Genomic DNA, 22,510 nt, shown 5'->3' with positions numbered 1-22,510 from the left:
TTACTGGTAGAAACCCAAGAAAACTAGCCTCTAGTTAATAAGTTAAAATGTGAATATGGGGGTAGGCTGTTTCTGAAAAATGTCTCAATATAAGGCAGACTTTTTTTTCAGTGGGTTTGCTTTATTCTAGAACAAGTTTTAATTGGAAACCAAATCTGCACTGTGTTGAACGTTATGGTCCCAGTTCCCTGCAAAGTGTTTACCTGCAGTAGATGTAGCTTCCATGCTCCATGAGAAGCTATGGCCTAAATCTGAATTCACAAACTCTCTCAAAACTGAAAGATTAAATATACTAACTACTGTAAATTTGTTTGTGGATAAGAAAGAAGTCAAAAATTGTCTTGTGTTAGAAAATATTGGCAGCATGCTGTAGCTGCCCCACCTGGTTGGATTTCTGTAGAATCCTGTGCTCTGTTCAGCAGCAGGGAGATTTGGCAGTGCCCAATGTCACTGAGGGAGAGAGATGAGAACCAGATGAACAGGTCTTACCTGAGGTTTGACAGGTTGGGTATGTTGTTGTTGAGAGTTTGCAAGGATTTAACATTCCTCAGAAATCATATAGGCCCCTCCAAAAACACAACTTCAACTTCTTGTTTCATCCTGTTTCAACTAGCTGTTGGCAATCTGACATTTCTCAGTCACAGCATGTTTTCAAGGTGAACAGTTCAGCTTCTCAATTGCTTGCAGTGATTATTGTCTGTTAGCATGGTGCCACTTCAGGCTGTTGGGGCATGAACCTGTGGTGTTCTCTTTTTCTCTCTTTCTCCTTGTCTGCAGCTCCACTAACAGCCCAAATCACAGCCAGCCTTTCATTAATACCCACAGCCACGGCTGTTTGTGGAGCACATTCATAGCTCCAGGATACTGAAAACCCTTCCTAGTGATAAACCTTGGAAAAGATGCTCAGAATAGGAGGCTAACCAGACTCAGATTTCTCTGTAGGCATAGATTTAAATGCTCTGAAAATCGTGGGAAGCAGAAAAGATGCTGCAGTTGGGAATTTCTGATGCTGAGCAGTTTGGAAATCACACCACTAGTATATCAGCAGTAGTACAGTGAATGAAATTAGTGGAGCTTCTTTCTGAATACGACAGCAGAAATGAGGGCAGTGTGTAGCTCATTTGAATTAATTTGCCATAAATAATTGTTGTTTCTTTAAAAACCATCAAGTTCTCATTTGGGGTTAAAAAAAAAATCCCACATTAAAAAACACTCAGCTGCTCTTAGCACAGAGTGTGACCATGCTGGCTTTTGCAGCTGTATTTATTTACTTTTATCATTATTGCACCTACAGGCAAAGGTATGATTGAGCTCAGCACTGTCCAGATGTGAAGCAGGGAGACAAGTCTTGCCCTGGGCAGGTTGTAATCAGGCTGACAGAGAAATGGATGTGCTGAAGCCCTTTGAAAACCTAGCTAGGACCACAGGCATGCTGAGCACATTTGAGGTGGTGGGGTCTTCTTGATGCTTTGTTTATGAATCCTAACATTGGTATTATTTCTGCATGCCAAATCACCACCTGGATTGGTACAGCTAAAATTCAGAGCAATTTTGATTATTACTTTCTGAAACATTTTTATTTAGGATCCTTTTTATAAACATACAATATGTTGTTTAGTTATCAAAGGTAAATTATTTCACAGACCGCAAAGGTCTGTTTGGAGGCAATTTGGGAAGACAAGCTATCCACCTGGGCAATATTTCTTCTTGAATGAGGCTTATCTTTTTATCTTTCCTCTTGGTTTTTGGGGGAGGTTGGGTGGGATTTTTTTTTTTTTGTTGTTGTTTGTTTCACTTTTGGGGGGATAGGGGGGCTTCTTGCATGTGGGGTTTTTTTAGTAAATATGTCATCTTTGGTATCTTTTGAGTTCTATAAACCCTGTTGTTCTCAGTAACAATAAATAAGTTATAGTCTATTTCTCTGCAAACTTTTTCTTGCCTGCTTAATAACTCTCTCAAATAACTCTCTCTCATGCCTAGGAGCAAGCTGATGAGGCGAGGTAGATTTGAATGTGAGACGCTGTCAGACAAGAGAATAAATACGTTTTTTTTTCCCTCTTTTTTTTCCCTGCCTGTCACTGAACTGTTTAACTTGCAATAAATTATCAAGAGCTGTTAGTAAATTAGTATGCCATCTGGGACAGGCTGCTGATTATTTTGTGATTTCTATTTACTTTTCTGGAATGGGCTGTAGTCTCAGATGAGTGCTTCTTTCAGGGAAGTCACTTGAAGAAATGACAAAAGGCCATTTTTTCTGGCTATAGATTATACTGAGAGTTTTAAATTAACTTTTAATTATGTGAAAGAGGCTCTTTATATATCCCAGTGTTTCATTTTTTATGTCTCATCCTTTATGGCTTGCTCACACTGGCCTCCACCCAGTTAGTTGTGTTGTATTATGGTGATTTGATGGTGCTTACAAGACTTTAGGAGCATTATCTCAAATACAATCAATAAAATGTCTGTAAGCATTACATTTTGTATCAGTGGCTAGCTGTGGTCCAGGTCTGCAGTGGATTAAAGCATAAGAGGTGAAGAACAAGATGTCCTGGACAGTTATACTGGAAAGGATTTTATAAACATAAGAAAGTACAGTGTCATTTACAGGGCTAATGCCAACAGAAAAAAAAAAGCCAACAACCACAACAAAAAAAATCCCCAAACAAAACAAAACAAAAAACCAACCAAAACCATATTTTTAAAAAGCCGTCAAAACCAAAGAATACTTTTTTTTATGGCATTAGCCAGATTAAGTTCTAGCTGGGCTTTGGCCCTTCTAATTTTCTCCCTGCATAACCTGATGACATCCTTCTTGTCCCCCTGAGTTGCCTGCCCCCTCTTCCAAAGGACAACCTTCCAAATGTCATAAATATCTTCTCCAAGAACAGCAAACTTATCATTCTGTCATCACAACAATCTTTCTCTGTTCCTAATCAGGAGGTCCAGCAGGGCACCTTCCCTGGTTGTCTTCCTCATCAGCTGTGTTGGGAAGTTATGTTGCACATACTTCAGGAACCTGTCTTTTAACACCACTTGGAGGATCTGTATTTTTATTCCCATCTTTATAGTATTGATGGGAAATGCAGAGAAGCTGTGATAAACGTAAAGTCTCATAAGAGATTTGTGTTACAGCCCCAAGAACCACTGCAGAATCTTTTAAGTGCCTAAGCAGTGATAAGGCCAATGTTTTGTTTGGATTCTGCTGTGGATGGCATCAGTCCCAGGGTCTAAAAAATGGTCAGTTTGCAGAGTTCCATCTGACTGGGATCAGAAATGAAACTCCAAGACTAACCTTGCTCTCATGGTTTTAGAGCTCTGTGTAGCTTCTTGTCTTAGAAAGGAAAATAACAATATTGCCTGGATTTTCTTTTTCTGTATTGACTATAATTTATAGCTGAATCTCTAGCAATGTTCTTGGCAAGAGAGAAAACTCCTGAAATCTTCCTAGCTATTTTCTGTCTCTAAACATACTGCCAGGAGCCAAGCTCCTCAACTTCCCATTTCCAGTAAAATATTATGTAAAAACAAAAACCAACCAAACAAACAAACAAACGTCTGGTTTAATTACAAATTTTTAACGAGGATTAAATGTTAGTAAAGGAGAGAAAAGGGTACTAGTAGAAATGCTCGTGCATTAATTTATTAATGTTTGCATTCACTTTCCAACTATTCATTAAAATGTGCTGGAAAAGAGTCAAAATAATATTCTTGGGAACAAAGATAGAAACAATAACACTTGCCCCTAAATTTTTCCAGTGTAGCAAATGTGCAAGAGCATGTTATTTCTATTTCTGAGTTGGTTTGGGTGATGTGCAGCCTTTTCTCTCTCATCTAGGTGAGGATATGTACAGAATTGCCTAAGGTTTAGTAATAACAGCATTCAGCTGGGGAGAGACCAGGACTTGTTCCTGCAATGATACACATGAGTGCCCTAAAAATGAATCACCAAAGACAGTATCTCTGGCCCAACAAATATTCTCCATCCATGTGCATAAGGTGGAGCAGCCCCAGAGGGAGCTAAGCTCTCCCCCTAACTCTTTCATGGGCCCTAGGAATCATACTGGTATATCTGATGTAAGTTTTCAGCAATGCATTTCAGTTATGGAAAAAAATGGTGCTTTTCAATAGAAAAAATATTTTAGACATCATCATCCAAAAGCTCCAATCAACACCACTCCCAAATACACTCAGAGAAAACTAGGACAATGACAACCAGCTATGTGTATTTACTAAAACCCTACCTTAATATCAAATGGGTACTTTACAACTACAAAAATCTAAGCCCCAGTGGAGAAAGGTTTATTATCTGCAGTGCTGCTAGAATCAGGCACAGCAGTACTGTATGCTTCTGAATATAAAAGCTCTATTCTTCAGTGAAGTCCTTTTTCTATTAATGAGATTCACCCTAATGGGACCAAAATTACTTTAAAAGACATTTTCTTTCTGCTTTTCAAGGTTTTTATTCCAGTCCATTTGGACTGGATATCAAAGATAAGGGGAAATATTTCAATAGCAAGAGCTTTTATAATTAAGCTTTGTAGCCTACATAATGGAGATATGGCCAAATTCAAGTGAAAAATAATTACTGTTTTTCCAGCACTTGCCTCTGCTGCTCTGTCTCACTTTTTTCTCCCTCTTCCATTTTCTTCTTCAAAAGCACGTAATCTGTTGTGATTTAAGTATGAAATACTTGCTCAGAGCAGCTCTTTCCCCTGGTTTGTGTTTTCCCCTGTGGTCTAGGAGAGAAGACCTGTTCAATCTTTAACCATACCCAGCCCTCCTTTCAGGACAGTGCCTACACTTCTCACAAGGAATCAGCTGCTTCCTGAAGGATAAGGACTTCAACAACTCATTTCCTAGTCCCAGCTACCCCTTTAGGTATGGAAATGGGCTAAACCAAAATATATGTGAGACACATGTGAAACATTTTGTAGATGATGCTAAGACAGGCATAATGTTTATTGTTTTCCACTCTTCAGGAACTTCTCCCAATCCCTGAGCCCTTCAAAGCTCTCAGTTATTAGAATCAGCTGCTTCAGCAACGTGGGAGGTGGTGGATCTGATTGCTTGACCTTGTGTGTATTTGCAAATGTGTGTATACACACATATCCACACAGACTTCCCACCTACAAGTTTGGAAAATGCTACTTATTCTTCGTAACTTGTAACAGAGTCATTAAATACCTTGATTTCTGTAAGAAGTGTTTTCTAAAACTGAGAGAGAGGAGAATAGATGTGCTTGAAGGTGATGCCTCAAGCAGTGTTAAGGATGTCTTGGGCTCATTATGGGAAGGCCTTTGACTGTTAAAACACCTGATGAGTGTTTGGGAAAATTGTGCAAAGTGAGATTCCCTGGAGTAATGTTTTGAGAGCTCCTTTTTGTAGTGCTCCCAGAAAATTCTTATACAGCCTTATAACAGAGCTGAGATTTGTATTAAAGAAACAAAAGGCATACCTTTAATATTTTTAAGACAGAAAAGTATTTATCTGTTACATGAGATTACGAGGTCCTGATCAATCCTGAGTGAAAATTTTAGCCACCATAACTTTCTTTCTTTCCTTCATGTGTTCTCCCTGTCACTAATTACCATCCATGTAATTTCTCTTTGAGCTTAGTGCAGATTTTGCTGTTGACAAATTAATGGCTGGTGGCTAGGAACTGTTTGAGCCATTTCTTCATTAATTTAGATCAAATCACATATGCAGTCATTTGTTGTGCATCCATTATCCTGTTTGGAAGGCATTGTTTTATATTTTTGCTCTGTGATGTGTTCAGGCAGAAAATATTTGCAGTTTAGTTGGAGTCTACAAAATAACTTCTTGAATTAGATTAGTCTGTGAATGCCTAAGCTAAAAAGATCAGCGTGTGCTTGTTTTGTCCAGTAAATACTGTGGAAATATCTTGTGGAAATATTGGTGGGAAAGAGTGAAACTTGCCTATTTCTGCCTTTAATACAGAAATGTATTAAATGTATTTTTTTTTTCTCCGAGACAGAGAAAATGTTCTTATTTTATGGGCAATGTAAAACCAGGTTAGGGAACATTCCCCTGCTGTGACAAGAACTGGCGCTATGCCTTCCTTGAGTGCTATTCCCCACTCAGACTGCTGATTTAGAGCATACTGGAAAAGACCATCTGATTTAGTTTTTGGTATACTAAAGTGCAGAGATTTAAACCAAAGCAGTTGAATATGTGAACAAACCAATAAGGAAACCACATCTCAAAGGGTTTCAACATTAAGTTTTGCTCACTTTGGATGTAGGAGTGTACAAAGGGTGCATGAAATGATCACTTTTGCTGAAGAATTAGCAGTAACACTGGACTTTGCAGGAAGATCAGAGGACTCTTCTGTTTTTACTGTGACCTTTGGCATATTCATGCCTTGCTCAGTATTTTGCAGGAATTCATAATTTGCTTAATGCATGCCAGTTTTTTAGAATTCTCAGGCTGGCAGCACAGGTTACTGCTCTAAAATATTTTTGAAGAGAACATTTGTCATGAAAATTTGGCCTGCCATGGTAGTCAGGTGGCAACAATGTTTTGGTTGCAGCAGGTTATTGATGCATGAGATTTGTTCCTGTGGAGGAACTGGTAAATGATCAACTTGTGTATCCTTGCCTTCTCTGAGTAAGGAGACTGATGAATTGAGCTGTCATTGGTATTCCCTAGAGACTTGGCACCATCAGCCCCTCTGAGGTGTTCAGTTCAAAAGATCTGGCTGAGTCAGGTAGATACAGGTTGCCAACAAGATTGCCAACAAGACTGCAACAGGTTGCCAACAAGGATTTTCAGTCTGTTCAACATCAGTCAGAACTTCTGTAGCTGTTTCTCTGTGGACATTAATTATTGTGATACATGAGCACCCTCAAACTTTATTTTATTCTAGTGAATGCCCTAAAAGAAAGCCAACTATTTCAAAACTATTTTCTTTTGTGATCAGATTGGGTTATTTCAGGCTTGCCTAGGTGCAATGTAAGCTGACTGTGCTCTGTTCAGTTGCTCTGAACACATTTTTCTATTAAGATGCTAACTCTGATGTTCATTCCCTATTCGGTATGTTTTATGTGTTACCAACTGCTCCCTTTACTAACCAGCTTGTTTTAAGATCCTGTCCTCTAAATATTCATTCCACATCCTAAAGTGCCTAATATGTTGCTGGTACTAGATAAAAAATATTGCACCTTCAATTTTGATATTTCAAATGATTAATGAACTGACCACAACCCAGGGGAGAAGGAACTGTGATACATGCTTTCCATTAGCCCCACCAGGATTGCTTCAGATGGCCTTTGATTGTGTCCTGAGAGTATGTGATCAGTGTAGCAAATAATTCTCAGGAGTCATCCTGAGTATTGCCACTTTCCCTTCCCTTATGGTGGTTCTCCTAGACTTGTTGCTGCTTTAAAATGCTTCTGTGTGACAGCTTAAAAGGGACTCTTCAAGAGAAAGCAAGAATTCTAGAGGAAGCTGTGAATGCTTAACATAAAAAGTAAAATACAGTTCTGGAGTGTATGTAAATTCACTTCCATATGTATTCCATGCAATTCAGTTGGACACAGAAGCTAACTTATTAGATCCATTCATAACTAACATTCGAGAGGAGTGATTTTGTACTGCAACTTCCAGGGAAAATCTACATGATTAAACTGCTATCTGGGAGACATTTTATTTCTCTCTCTGCTTGGAATCACCTTGGGTTGATTCTTTAGATATTGTTTTTCACAATAAATGGGTAAAGGGACTGTATTTCACTCTCTCTTAGCCACTCTTGAGTTATCAGGTCTCTCATACTATCCAAGATAAAAGTCATAACGCTTTGCAGTCCACTTTGTGTGTTTTATGAATGCTGCCTGAGAAGCAACATCTCCTTTACAAGTGGGACCAGGAGCTTTAGTAATCTCTGTATCAGCCAAGTGTAAATAATAACACATGAACAACACAAATTGTAAACCCCAGAAAAAAAAGATGAGCTACTTAATCTGAAAAATGTTGAGGGTGTGACTGCAGTGCTGGGAGGCTCTGTGCATCTTGCCCTGAGATGGGCAGCACTGGCACAAAGACCATTTCCCTTGAGAAATCTGTAGGCACAGAGGTTTCTGTGATGGTGTCACAGGTGGTGCCCAGCAGCCTTGTCTCCAGTTTAGCTAAAAACCTTCATCTAGGCATTAGCACTGCATGTTCTTAGTGGCTTTAAGGTGAAGGAGGGCAGATTTAGATTGGATATTAGGAAGAAATTCTTTACTGTGAGAGTGGTGAGATGTTCAGAGAAGTTGTTGATGACCCCTCCCTGGAAGTGTTCTATGAAATTATTTGACCTCAGTGGGGATGGCTCATAAACTCACATCATTAAGGTTTTGTTTTCTGAAGTGAGTCCAGCATTCTTTAGGATTGTTTGCCCAGAGCTGAATCCTCTATGTCCAGTGGGAATTCAGCCTACTGAAGGTGGCTGAGGAAGTGTGGATTCTACCTGGCCATGCTTGGCTTCTCAGTGCTTCTCTGCTGTGTGCTTAAATGAAGAGTTTCTGTATTTTTTCATTTCTTCCTTCAGGGTCAGTGTAGAGTGCTGAGGGGTGTCTTAATTTCTGACCTTAGGGAGGACTGTAGAATTAAAAAATAGTGGGTCCTGTCTCTCTCACCACTTACTGCAGAAATCTCCTATAGCAAGTCAGATGCTGTGAGTGTAAAAATTTATTCAGCATGGACATTTTTACTTTTTTTTTTTTCCTTTGTAATACTATGGAAATAGAAAGGAAAATAAAAGCTGCAATTAAAATTAAGATCAGTTGCTGAAGCTGAAAGAGACAGCACAATTGTAATATGTCAGAAAATTGCCTTGTTTTAGAGAAAGTGCTGATTAAGATCAAATTTGTCTTGAGTTTAAATTTTGATTGGACCTAAACTGAGGGGAGGGGGTTATATTTCAGACACAGTGCAAATGATGCATGTTAATATCCTCTGTTTATTGCCACTTGAAATTGCAGCATAGCTTTGAATTGCTGCCAAATCTACAGTTAAGACTCCCGAGTAATCACTATGATTATTCCAAATCTTCATGGTAACAGTGGAAGAAAAAGTCTGATACACAAAGTACTGTAGCCTAAGCCATCAGAATCTTTTCATCCTTTGGGGCTCAGAGTGTGATTCCACTCATAGCAGGAATGGTTAGACATGCATATTGGCCAATCAGTCCTGAAAGAGAGATTAAACAAATGGATTTAATTATGTTATTTTCAGATTTATTTGGTTTTTCTGTTAACTCCTGCCTCACTAACTTTCCCTGAAATGAGGAAAAGCATGGTTTTTCTTTAGTTTTGGAATGGTTTAATTAATATATTGGAATGCTGTTGTATTTTTCATTTTTGTTAGATTTTTTTTCCTTTTCCCTTTGTTCATCCATAACAAATATGATTTTTACTCTTTTTCTTTACAATCTATGGCATTGTTTATCTCCCTGAAATATTTTTTTTACCTCTGTGTAGCTATTGGAAGTTGTAGATTTACATCTGATCTAAATGTATACGTGTGTTACTGTGGTTTATTTGGCTAGATGGAGATTAAGTAGTGAGCTCTGAGATAAACAGCATAACAATAAAGTTATAATTTACTAAAAAAATATTGGAAGAGTCTCACAGGAGGGAGAAATTATATGTAAAACATTTTAAAGAAGCTCAAATTTATCTGTGCCTAAAATCTGTTCTGGTTTTTGAATACACATTATTTAAGGAAGTAGTTGCTTATTTTGAGTTAAAACCATTACTAGCCATCACTGCTAGTTGGCTCTCCAGATAGCATATCCCAGTTGCATCTCTTCATCACTTGCTTGCAGCAAGGTTTTGCTACTCGTTCTGCCTACAAAGTAAATAAAACTTGTTATGGAAAGCATTTAGTGTGGGTACAATATTTACTCTGGAGCATTTTCCTAAATAACTAGTGTTAGCCAGCAGGCAAGTCTGAGCACCCAGTGTGTTAGCTGTGGGAAGGATGTATGCCTGACACATAATGATCAGTTGAAACTATTGAAATAGAAATCACAACACTGAGTGAAATTCAAAAATATTTATTCAAATGAGTTATGATGTGTGTGTGTGAATAAAAGAATAGTTAGGGACCCTGCCATACATGCTTAGAAATCTACAATCTTTAGGCAATTTTTAACTAGATTTAACTCCAAAAGATACATAATATTTTGGAAGGACAGCATTAGCAAATATCACAGTGTGGTTGGATTTCATTATAGCAAGCATTTTTCTTATGATTTCAGTGCTGTTGAGTCCACATTCTGAAATTTAGACATGATTATATTTAAGCCTCATTAACAGTGAAAACCACTCCCTATATTATAAATCGCATTCCTTTATTATTCTCATTCCTTCATAGTTTTGATATTTTTGGAAGTTTTCAAACCAAGACAGAAGTGTAAGATTTATAGGATAGGAAAAAAGGAAAAAAAACCCCAACCAACCAAGACAATATTGCTGTAGTCCAAAGACTACTGTTCTGTACTAGTGCAGTTTGTGCCTTTTCTGGGGACCAGGTCCTTCTGTCTGTGTTCTGGTCACAAACCAACAGGAATGAGCATTCTCTCAGCAGGAAAATAGTTTGAATTTATTTATTTATTTCCAAGAAAAAATAGATATTTTAAACCTAAGTCACAGATAGGAGTCTGGCAAGGAAAGTACAAATCTCTGTGCTGGGCATAAATGCTTCTTCCCTCCCCCTTGCCATGCAGGCACAGGGACAGGGCAGCACATGACAGCCACATTCAATTTGAGGTTCATGGCATGACTGCTGCAGGAAACTAATAAATGAGTGTGTTACAAGGATCTTTGAATGCTGTATCTAGGCCACCAGCAGCTACTGGTGGAGTGTAGATAGTAATAAATTAAACAGACACTGTTTGAAGCACTTCCCAAGAGACAGAAAGCCATTGGATAAAGTAGAAATAAGAGAAGGCATTTGTGAAGGTGGCATTTACAGAGGCTTTCCAATAAAAATGTCAGTTTCCTACTCTTGGGTAAATTATATCATTAAAAAATACAAGATTATAGCAACGTAATGGGTTATTATTTTGCACTTCTTACTGGCCTAGTCACACAGCTAATGGAAGTAGATTTGCTTTAATATATGCTTTAGTGGGAGATTTCAGTGTTGGACCATGAACCCTGAAGTATCTGCAATTCTCTCTCTTGTTCAGCAATGTACTTCAATATGTGCTCCATTTGAGGTATAGGAAAGCCCTTGAAATTAGTGCCACTATGTGTGCTTCAAGTACAAGTGCACATGCTTAAGTTACTTGTCAAATTGGAGCATCTACAAATGTTGAATTTATAGATTTTCCCCAAGACCAATTGCAGTAAAAGCTCAGTCCAGCTGTCATAGTTGCATAATTCATTAGACATTTCAAAATTTTAACTTCAGCTCTACTCTTAAAAAGTGACTACATAAAAATTATACTGTTTCTGTTAATCTCTTTCCTTCTCTCTATTCACATTATTGTAATTCTGTTTGCATAGCTCATTGCTATTTATCTCTGTAGGCAATTTACAGTTACTGTATCACAGTGATCAGTATTCTGTGGTGTTTTCTGCACCATTTGCTGAATATTCTAAATACATTTTGAATTCAGGATTTTTTTAAAATTGTTTTTGAAATGTGAGCTAGAGAGAATCCAGCTGGACTTTGAAAATCCAGTTTGTTTGCAGGCTATCTGTTGATAAAGGCATCTTCCTGAATGCCAACTGGACCCTTTTGATCTGGAAAGATAATTAAAATGGATCCTCACATTGGTAGTTTTTTTATATGTAAATAAAACATAGTACTATAAATATGTATTTCAAAGCATATGACTATGCTATTACATGCTGACCAACTGCAAAAGGTGAAGAAGTTGGAAAGAGTGAAGTTCTGACTAAGTCATGTGAGGAGAATTTCTTTGTTGCTGAAAACTTGACATGAAGGTCACACAAGGAGACAGTTCAAGATATTACCTTCAGTCAAGGCGTTGTTTGGACCTGAGAAAGAAATGCAAATAATTTATTGACATATTTTTCTGCATCAAAGTGAATTGCCTTTTTATTCAAAATGTGTCAGGAAGAGGAGAATGGTGAAACAATGGAGAGATATTATCCTCGGTCATTCTTCTGCTATGGCAACGAGTATTTTTCTGATTATGGCAACAATTATTTAGCCTCTAGTGAGGCTATTTAGTAGCCTCAGTAGATAAAGAGATGGATTTATATGGACATGTTAAATAAGGTGTTACTAGTATAATTTTTTTGTTGTTGTTGTTATTCTGGAAATTTTATCATGTGTCCTCATTGTTCAAGCACCAAAACCCAAGGCAGCCATTCTGAGCAAAGATGAAGAGCATGATAAATTTGGTGTTGATTGCAGGAAAAATTATAGAATTTAACATTCACAGATTTGGCCAGGGAAGATTAATAACATCTTGCAGTCCTTATCTCTTAGATGATTTGAATTTCTTGTCTGAAGAATCTTGATTTGTAAGGTAAGGCTGTGTTGTCTGTAAAAGAGAAAACAAGAAAACAGTCTTCTCAATGTATGTTGTTTTTGTCTTTTAGATAATTCTTGTGAGTTCTTCCCATAATGACCGTGACCAAAGCCTTTTCATAAGCACAGATGAAGGAGCCACTTTCCAGAAACAACCCATTGCTTTCTTTGTGGAAACTCTCCTTTTTCACCCCAAAGAAGAAGATAAAGTACTTGCTTATACCAAGGAAGGCAAGGTAAGGCTTGAAGATACTGCATTTCTTTGAAATTTAGGGATCACTTTGTTATGAAGATATAAAGCAATTCTGATATGCTGATTAGTGTTGGGTTTTATGAAATACCAATTGCCCAGAAGGGAATAATATAGTGGTTTTGAGATTTTAAAAAATATTTATTTTTATTCATGTTCAAATCTTTGTGTTTATTGTAAATTTCAATCCTGGCACTTTCATTTGGTATGGATATTGGGAATATTTATGCTTTTGCATAATGTAGTTAAATAATACTGAAACAGTCTCCTCCCTAGAAAGTGACCATAAACAATTTATAGTACAGTAGAAAGTTAATGAAGTTGAAATATTGCCTCCAAAGGCTGTTCATAGGATGTAAAATAAACTCATACAAAATAAACTGCACACTTGTATAGCAGAACAGGATTTGTGGAATCAGTGACTCTGTAGAAATGTGGAATAATTATGTCCCTTATGATGGATTTATACCAGTTTCAGGTTCAGGAGTTGTTCATGTTTGTAAATTTTTACCTTCTTTCAGATTTCTTCTAGTTAAGCTGTAAAGCCATTTTTCTGTGTGGGTTGGGCTAAGCACTGATGAATTGTGTAGCTCATCTCTGTTTCACAGTGCCAAAACTGCAGCTGCAAACTCACTGTCATTCTGGTCCTGACTCACCTCTACCATTACTCCTGTTTTAAACTTAAATTGGTAAACTCAAGTCCACTTTAATCCTCATCATACTTCAAAGAAGGTGTATATTTAGGTGGTGAGGTACATCAGGGAAGTTGCAGATACTGCAGCCAAATACTGCACTGATTTCAGTGATGTTACATCAAGTCACCCTTTGGGATATATTTTTTGGATATATAAATTAACAGCTGATCCCAAACCAATTCATGTTTACAGGCATTTGCAAATAAGGATAGAACTAGAATAAAAAACATAGCAAACCAACCTAAGTCCCACATGACACTAAATATTTTACTTAGCTTTGATTTGAAATCCTAACACAATTACAAATAATTTGAATGCATGTTATGCAAATGAAATACTTCAGGGAAGCCTGAAGTAATGAAAAGCCTTTGTTATGATTTTTTTTTTTTAGTTTGACTTTTGTTCCTGACAGTAGATATAATGAATGAATTCTTTCTAGTTACAGTAGCAGCATCTTGAAGTGTAAGAGTCCAAAGTATATTGAACAAGTTGTCCAGCCCACAACAAGTGGGTAGAAGTATTTTTCAGAAGAGAGAAGGAGGCACAGAAGTACAAAGTGAAGCATTTGGTTTGTGTTTTGATGAATTAAGCATGTTAGGAAAAGTGTCAGGCATTTTTACATGGATTATCTCTCAGAAGGAATGATGCTACTATTTGCCATGCTTAAAATGTGACTGGACAAAAAAACCTACAAAATATTCAGTGAGGAATATTTCTACAGGGCTAGCTAGGAAGGGTTAGGTAATCTGATGGACTTTTCTCAGGCTTTCAATGTGACACTAAAAATGGTCAACCATAAAGACTTCCTTGACAAGTCCTACATCTTTACCTAAGAAGTGTAGGAATGAAGGATGCTTTTGACAATAACTGGGTCAGTAACCTGCTTATGTTTTGTATGAAATCTGATATATTTGGCCTAGAAGGGAGAGGAAGATAAAGTGATGTTGGCAGAGAAGGAGTTGAAAATCAAAATTGCAACTTGACACAAGAAAAGGTCACTGTACTAAAATCAATGATCTTGAGAGATAATGTTGATCTGAAATTGCCCTGAGGAGACAGTACACTCTAGGTTTTTTAATTAAATAACTTTGCCTTCCCTAAAAGAAAGTAGTATCAGAATGTAACACAATCTAAAACTCAGGAGAAACCATTAGCTCCTGATGCTCAAATGATTTCTTACAAAGGCACTTTGGAGACTGCAAGGAATACAGGATCAGGTCCTTTATAAATTGCAGTCAGCAAGGCTTCTTTGTCTGCTGGAGCATCACGGCCTTTATCACAACTTTTGATTCGATTTAGGGCTTATTTCATATTGCAAAATATGCGTTGTTCTTTCATTCAGAACCCTAGATTCTGTTTAAATAAAGCTCTAGCCTCTAGCTGACACTATAAATGAATGCAAATCCAGTCAATGTGGTTGGATTAATCCATTTATTCCTCAAATCTGTATGCTCTTTTCCTGGCTACTCCTCAGTTATGATGAATAACAATCAGCTATTTGCTGAGCCTACATAAATGCTTCTAGATTTTTTTTAAAATTGACAAGGATGCAATAGATTTTAATTGTTCATTGGAAAGCAGAAAGGATGAAATAATGGCAAAACAGAAAAGCATTTTCAATATTTAAAAAAAAATAATTCCACACATTTATTGCACAAGTGAGAATAAACAGTATTAAAATACTTATTAGAAATTTGTGCTGCAGCCAGAGATTTTATCTGTCCACTAAAATAATTGTTTTCACCTCTCATTTGATAGTTTTATCATATGTACCTGCTGAGAAACAGAACACATATGGGTCACTTTTTTTAAAATTTTTTATTATAGAAAGTTCAATGTGTGCATAAGTTAGTTGCATGTTAATTTTTATCTATTTCAAATACTGTGTCAGTTTAAATTCCCTTTCAGTTTGAATATGCCTTATTAGTCCTGCTTCACTCTCCCTTACAATAAGATTGCAGAAAAGTAGAAAGCCAAACTCTTCACTCATAAAGTCCTAGACTTCAACCTTAAATGTGTGTGCGAGGAGGTAGTTTGGGTTTGGGAAAAAGGGAGTGGATTTTGTTTGGCCTTTTTTTTGTCTTCTCCTGTACAGGCATCACTGTTCCAAGGGCAAGCAAGATACTTTGATTTTCTTCTGAAATTCATCAATGACAAAAATATATCCCTTTGTTTGTGTGCCAGTGTTGTCCCTTATCCTGAACAGTTCTCTTCCCTCTTGCCAGGAACTTCTGAATTCTTGGCTTTCTTTGCAGCTTAGGTTAGGATAGTGCATTAAATGATCATCTCTCCCAGATTTAAGCCATCTGCTGAGGGAGGTCACTCAGTGAGCAGTACTTTTTTAGAAAAATGGTAAACCCAGTGGTTATCTTTTCTGTAATGCCTGTGGTGACAAGTGTTTGAAGAAGTAAGCAGCTTAGGTTCTTCACCCTGCATAGTCCAGTCCATTCAAAGCCACATCCATCCCTCCCAGGAGGTTGCTCAGAGCAGGATGTTATAAAATATCCTGATGGCAGCAAATCCTAAGCCACGTAAAATTAATGCCAGAAATTCAGCAGGCAAATCAGGAGCCTGGCTCTGCAGCCCCTCCTTTAGATCTGAGGATGAAGAATTTTTGATCCCCAGTCATTTCTGTCTGTGCATTGGCTGGGTCAATACTACAGTAAGCAGTCTGACTCCTCAGTGTAGTTTCCTACCCTGTGGCCTTTCTACTTTAATCAAGTGTGTGATGGAAGAAAGCCCAGTCATTGTGAAGTGCTGAGTCACTGGGAAATACTCTTCTGTCTCTAATCCAAACTTCAGTAAATTTACCTGTAGAGTTTATGCTACATTACCTCAACCTTTATCTTTACATATTAATATTGCTGTTTTTCTCTAGTAGAACAAAATTAATAACTGTGGGAGGTTTTTATCTTTTGTCACTGAACCTGCTATTTTAAAACAAAAACATTCCTTACTACTCCTTGTAAGATACTTTCTCCCAGAACAATCAGTTACTGTATTGGTGACTTCTACATCAGAGGAGTTTTACTTGCCTTTTTTTCCCTCTTATTAGAAATATCAAGAGAAAACCCATCTTATGTAAATTGGATCAAATAAGAAATGCATGCAGACAGCAGGGGGCTTTAAATCTGTCTTTTTAGAAGTCTGATAGAAACTTCATATTTTAACTAGAGGAAACACATTTTGAAGGCAAATGCTAAAGGAAGGAGATATTTTAATAGCTATTTTAGATCCCACATTATTCTGGGGGAAAACATCTTTCATCTGCACTCTTGATATCCATCCATATCATTAACATTTGTTTTTTTACCAGAGGGGAACTGTTCATAGGGAAGGTGGAGCTGGAATCCTCCTCCAGGCTATCTTCTGCCTCTCTGCTGAGGGTTCACTTCTCTTGGGTCACAAATTAGTGCCTATGGAGCAAGCCCATAACTGCATCTCTCATCAGATCTTTTAAGCATTTCTGTAATATATTTTGGTCCTATTTTAGCAGAGTTTTAAATCCTCTGACTTCCTGTATTTTTGCTGGCATTAAGGCTTGAAGCATAAAGGGAACATTTGTGCTTGTTTGGTCAATGATTGGGGAGAAGGAGAAGAGAGGTCCCCTTTTACCATCCCTCTAGTGTAACCATGCTGAGGGAAAAAGGAATCTGACCCCAAATGATCTGTGAATTGTTTTCACAGTAAACATGAAGTCATTGTCACAGAATTTTCTTTATTGTAGATGATATTTTAAAAGAATTTCTCTATGAAAAGTTGTTACTCTGAAAAACGATGTACCAAGCTCCTGGTAATGTGGTTTTGGTTTTGTGGGTTTTTTTTCTTTTTTTGGTGTACAGTCTGTCTTTCTCATAATGATATAGCGCCTGTCTTTGGAGATGTACAGTATTATCAGTTTCCTGTAATCTAATTTTTCACCTTTTTTTCCCCCCCTCTTCTAGCTGTATGTATCTATTGACTTGGGGAAAAAATGGACTCTTCTGCAGGAACGAGTTTCTAAAGATCATTTTTTTTGGTAAGAAGTCAGTTATTTTCCAAATAACAAAATGAACAGTGAAAGTGTTTCCTTCTAATCAAGGCAGATGTTTACAGAGGTACGGATGGTGACTCTATGAGCCTTGGCATCTTTTGCAGATGATTTCTGCAGTGTTTCTGTGTCCTCTATTGCACAGTCATCCTCATGCCAGTGACCACACTGAGTATCAGCACACTGAAGGGCTATAGGTGTGGATCTGTGGAGCCCAAGATTTAAAGAAAGCTGCACTGTTGAATGAAATTGCTCTCCATTTTACTGGTGAAATTGATCTTTAGAAAGAAGAGCAGTCTTTCTGTAGAGAAAGATCTGTAAATTTTTTTTTAAGAGGGACTGGATCATACCTACTAACTGGAGTCATATATACACTTGCATTACTGAAGAAACTGGTGAAAAATATTACCTTTTTGAGGACACATATATCAAATTATATGCAATATAAATTTTCAGCTCAAGTCTTGTGCATGTATCTCACACTGTATGCATCTCCCAAAGTATTTAAGAAGTGATTTAAACAGGTTGACAAAAAGTTTGAAAAATAAATCAGTGCCCTTATTTTAGCAAATAAAATTATTTTGAAAATTTTATCACTTTTTTAAAATCAAAATTAAACTTTTGATAATTTTAAAATTAATTTTATTTTAATTGGTCAGTTTCACACTCAATTCCACCTTTCACATTTAATTTCACTGTGTAAGTATGTATGTACTTTTCATTAGAAGTTTAAGTCATACTGCACTAGACACTTGTGTTCCCTAAATGACTTTTAAATTCTAGATGGACTCTAATCCTTGTCAGTTGGGTAAAGCATAATTTTCCATATGTCTGTGGAGCCATATCTGGCTTTCAGCAATATTTTGTGGTTTGCTGGAGGTGGAGCCACTATTGAAATGCCCTGTTGGTCTAATTAGCCCTGGGCACAACACAAAAGTTTTTTTCACCCTTCCAAGTGCCTCATTTTCAATCTGTAACCTACTTACTGCCCAAAAGTATATAAAACCTATGGTTGGTATGGTTGGCTTGTAGTAACACTCATCTGGTTGACTCCAGTTTGCCTCAACTTTTTCTGCTGAAATAGTTGAGTTGAGCAGACACTTTCTGCTTACTTGCTCCTGCAAAGTGTAGTTTTGAGCAGCTATTGAACAGCTTATTTCTGCACAGCAGGTGGAGTTTCATAGGCCATACACTTTGCAGGTCTTTTAAGTATCCTGTGGAAAGGTATAATCATCTAGAAGTAGCACTGTGGGTCAGAAACTTCATGTCTGCCTTATAACCAATTCTTCCCTAGCAAGACTATATGGGATGTAAATCATGAGGGGATGTGATTGTCTGTCTTTAAAAAAAATAAAAATTAAAATGCATTAAGTCTGAAAACCATCAAAGTCACTAACAGGTAAGAAATAAGAGTGGCAGCCTCTCTCTTACAGACTTGTTTATTGGCGTTTTTTCTCATCTGACACTTAGCACACTTAAATTATGAATACAGCAAACCACTGAAATGTGCATCAGCTTTGCTCCAACTCAATCTGTCACTGTTTTCTGTATGTAAGGATTAAAGCCAACATGTTTGTGTTCAATATTAAGTCTGTATTTTGATGTGTTTCACAATCCTTATGTTTCCATATATCATTTGATAGGAATAACTCCAATGTAGTACTTCAAAATCATGTTTGTTCATAAATGTCACATTCCTTGCAAATAAGAATTATAAATTCGAAGAGTCTGTACATTTATAGCTGATAGAAATATTTTCTAGAGGGTTGTTTTCCTCTTTTCTATATATAGGCCCTAGTGATTTTGCTCAAAAACTGTATCAGCCAGCAGCAGCAAGGATTTGGAAGCAAATGTTTAGTGCATCATTACCAAATTATCCTTCTCACAGACTTACACAGAATTAGGATATATATTTTACTTCTACCTCATATGGAAATTTGCAATAGATAAAGAGTCTGCTGTGAGTGGAGGGTTGGACATGATGGCCTCCAGTGGGAGTTTGTGTGTCATGAGAGACTTTCCAGTATTTTATGGCCTTTGTCACTCAAATTATCTGAGTGCTAGACAGAAACAAGTGTTTGTGTTGTTTTCAACAGATGTGAGAATTGGGCTTTGTCATAGTCTGACTGTAAGGACACAAAGTCTAGTATTGTTTTCCTGTCAGTGTACATCTGATGTGTGAAAAATACTGTGTCAAACTAATTGTACATCTCATGATGAATGAGGGCATGTCTCTTGCTGATCCTGGCTGGTTGTGCCAAGAACATTTCACTGGGCAGATCTCTAGCAGATGTTTTCTCTTTGATTTCAATTGAGCTTTGCCACTGAGGTTAATAATATACCCTAAGATTTTTATTTCAGTCTGCTAACTACAAATATTATCAGTCATAATATTTTCTTGTGCTTTGTAAAAACAATTTTTCCTGTGCCTCCAGAAGCAGCTAGGTCTTCATGCATTTCCTGAAGAAGCATTTTTTTGTTTTGCTTAATAAAAACCTGAATACAATTAATTTAATGGAATGTATTCTGTATTTATATTAAGGGAAGGTCAGTAGAGACTGAGAATTTTAAATCTTTATATTCAGATATATATTATAGGTTTGTAAGCAATATATTAATATCATCTTCTAGGGCTTATTTGCTTTTCAAGTGTTCTTGATCCTTCTTTAAATATCTTTGTAGATTTAATGTGTGGAATTTGATCTTTCATGATAGTGGAACAAATGAAAATATTATTGGCATCAGTGGAAAGTGTACACAACCATCTCTTATTTAGGAGCACAGAATATTTTCTTTCTTCTATGATACTTTTAAAGTGTGCTCTTTTCTTACACCATCCTAGCTTGTTTTCCTATTTGTTTCATTCATTTTTTTGGAAAAGAAAGCTGACTAAGCCCTCAGAAGAATTTATCTTCTCTTAGCAATTTAGGAGGCAAAGCAGGCTTCCCAGAGAGATGGTTGATGTCCCAGGCCTTGTCAGTGTTTAAGAGGCATTTGGGCAATGCCATTAACCACTCCCTTTGACTTTTGGTCAGTGATAAATAGGTCAGGCTGTGGGACTGGAGGGTTGTTGTTGGTGCCTTCCAACTGAAATAGTTTATCCTGTTCTAAAACCAAAAGGGCTATAAAGCAAAAGCATGAAAGGCACATTTGAAACTAACTAACTAATAAAATAAAATAAAATTTTAAGTCACACTGTCATTAAAAAAATATTTTGTATCAACATTTAGAAAACAAATGTTATTTCTGTATAAATACTAATTAGTACTTTTTTTTTTATTTTGAGCAACTTCTTGTTCTGTAAAATTAAGAAACTTTGCTTGCTGTGGCCAGTTTTACTTCTGCCTACAAACTGCATTGACCCCCAGATGTTATAGTACCCTCCCTTTATAAGTGCATTTTTTTGGTCCATGTGTAGGATGGAATACAAAGATATATGAGCTATCCCAGCCAATCATCAAACACCCACCCATTGCATGGTGTATGACTGCTTTTGTAGATGAAGCCCATTTTAAAAAGTGCTGTATTATGTGGAAATCCTTGAGAAGAAAGAGTAGTGGAGTTTGGGATTCCTCTAGCTCTGCTGCTATTCTTCTCAGTCCCCAAGGCTTATGCAGCATTGAGAAATCCCTTTGATTTCTCAAAATAGGTCTTAGTAATACATAAGCAAAGAATAGACTGTGAATCAGCTGTCTACACTAGCACGAATATACCCTGGGACAGTCAGTAATGAATTGGTAATTACCAGAGAATTAGGCCCAACACATTTCTTTTATGACTGTCTGGAGCCTTAGGAATGCTTTGTCCTTGACTCACTCAGATATGTGGATCCTATGCTATGGGTATCTCTTGCTCTTATTTTTAGCTACAGGTTTTCCATCTTCATGAGAGGTAAGGACATAAAAATAAAAAAAAGTGCTGCTTTTATTTTGGAAAAGCAGTTGTTCTCAGGGGACAAAGTTCTGTTCTCATCATTAAATTCCATACAGATACTCAATCACAGCTGTACCCATTTACCTCAAGTGTAGTGGGTGCCTGGCTATTCAAGTGTCAGGTGAAAGAGAGGATTTCAGCAATGTTATGTCCTGAAGGAGAGAAATGCAAAGAGGATTTCATTGAACCTTTGACATTGAATTTTATACTTGTGTGGAAAGCCAAGTTATTCTTACGTTTGACTGAATCACTTGGAATAGGTTTTTTTTTCCATTTCTGTGTGATGACATGTGTGACTGTGTTTGGTTTATGTGGCAAGGTTTGGTGGCAGGAGTGTTCAGGGCTTCTGTGGGATGGGACCAGGAGCTGCCCCTGGGTGGGACAGAGCCACTTCCAGCCAGCTCCAAGGCAAAGCCTCTACTGGCCAAGCTGAGCCTGTGAGTGGTGCTGGTGGTGCCTCTGTGATAGCAGATTAAAGAAAGGATAAAAAAGCACAACAGGTGTGAGAGAAAGGGGTGAGAATATGGGTGAGGAACAGCCCTGCAGACACCAAGGTCAGTGCAGAAGGAGGGGGAAGAGGTGCTCCAGGTGCCAGGGGAGAGACAGCCCTGCAGCCCATGGTGAAGGGCATGGTGAGGCGTTATCCTACACTATTACTGATCAGCAATAAATTAAATTACTCTTCCCCAAGTCAAGTCTGTTTCACCTGTGACAGCAATTCATGACTGATCTCCCTGTCCTTATCTCCATTTGTGAGCTTTTAATTTTGTTTTCTCCCCCTGTCCTGCTAAGATGGGGTGGTGAGAGAGCAGCTTGTGACCACCTGGTGGCCAGCCAAGGTGAACCCGAGGCAGTGATGAACCACTCCAGCTCTTCTGTTTGTTCAAACATGGCAGGAAAAACGTTTTTGTTAGAAAGCATTTTGGTATAGGGAGTAAACAAGTAACAGCACACATTGGCTGTGTAAGACTCACTGAATCATTCAAGGTGTGTCTTTCAAAGTGGATGTGAAGGTAGGAAGGCCTGAAACACAAATCAGTCATAAACAGATGTATTTTTAGGCTGTATTAATCAAATCCAGTATGGATTTGT

At 37.4% G+C, this 22,510-nt stretch overlaps 1 protein-coding gene across 1 annotated transcript in view; it reads left to right on the top strand.

Annotated features, from left to right (window-relative positions):
* The window catches only part of SORCS2 (sortilin related VPS10 domain containing receptor 2), a 528,344-nt gene that overhangs the window by 403,493 nt on the left and 102,341 nt on the right, over positions 1-22,510 (top strand). The window contains exons 4-5 of the mRNA XM_085059750.1: positions 12,582-12,746; positions 17,400-17,473. Coding sequence (XP_084915876.1) covers positions 12,582-12,746; positions 17,400-17,473 — 239 coding nt within the window. The remainder of the gene's footprint in view (positions 1-12,581; positions 12,747-17,399; positions 17,474-22,510) is intronic.

The sequence above is a fragment of the Lichenostomus cassidix genome, chromosome 4, assembly GCF_008360975.1.
Source record: "Lichenostomus cassidix isolate B80296 chromosome 4, HeHo_3.0, whole genome shotgun sequence".
Classification (NCBI taxonomy): domain Eukaryota; kingdom Metazoa; phylum Chordata; class Aves; order Passeriformes; family Meliphagidae; genus Lichenostomus; species Lichenostomus cassidix.
The sequence above is the reverse complement of the archived record's forward strand: the minus strand, read 5'-3'. Positions and strand labels throughout refer to the sequence as shown.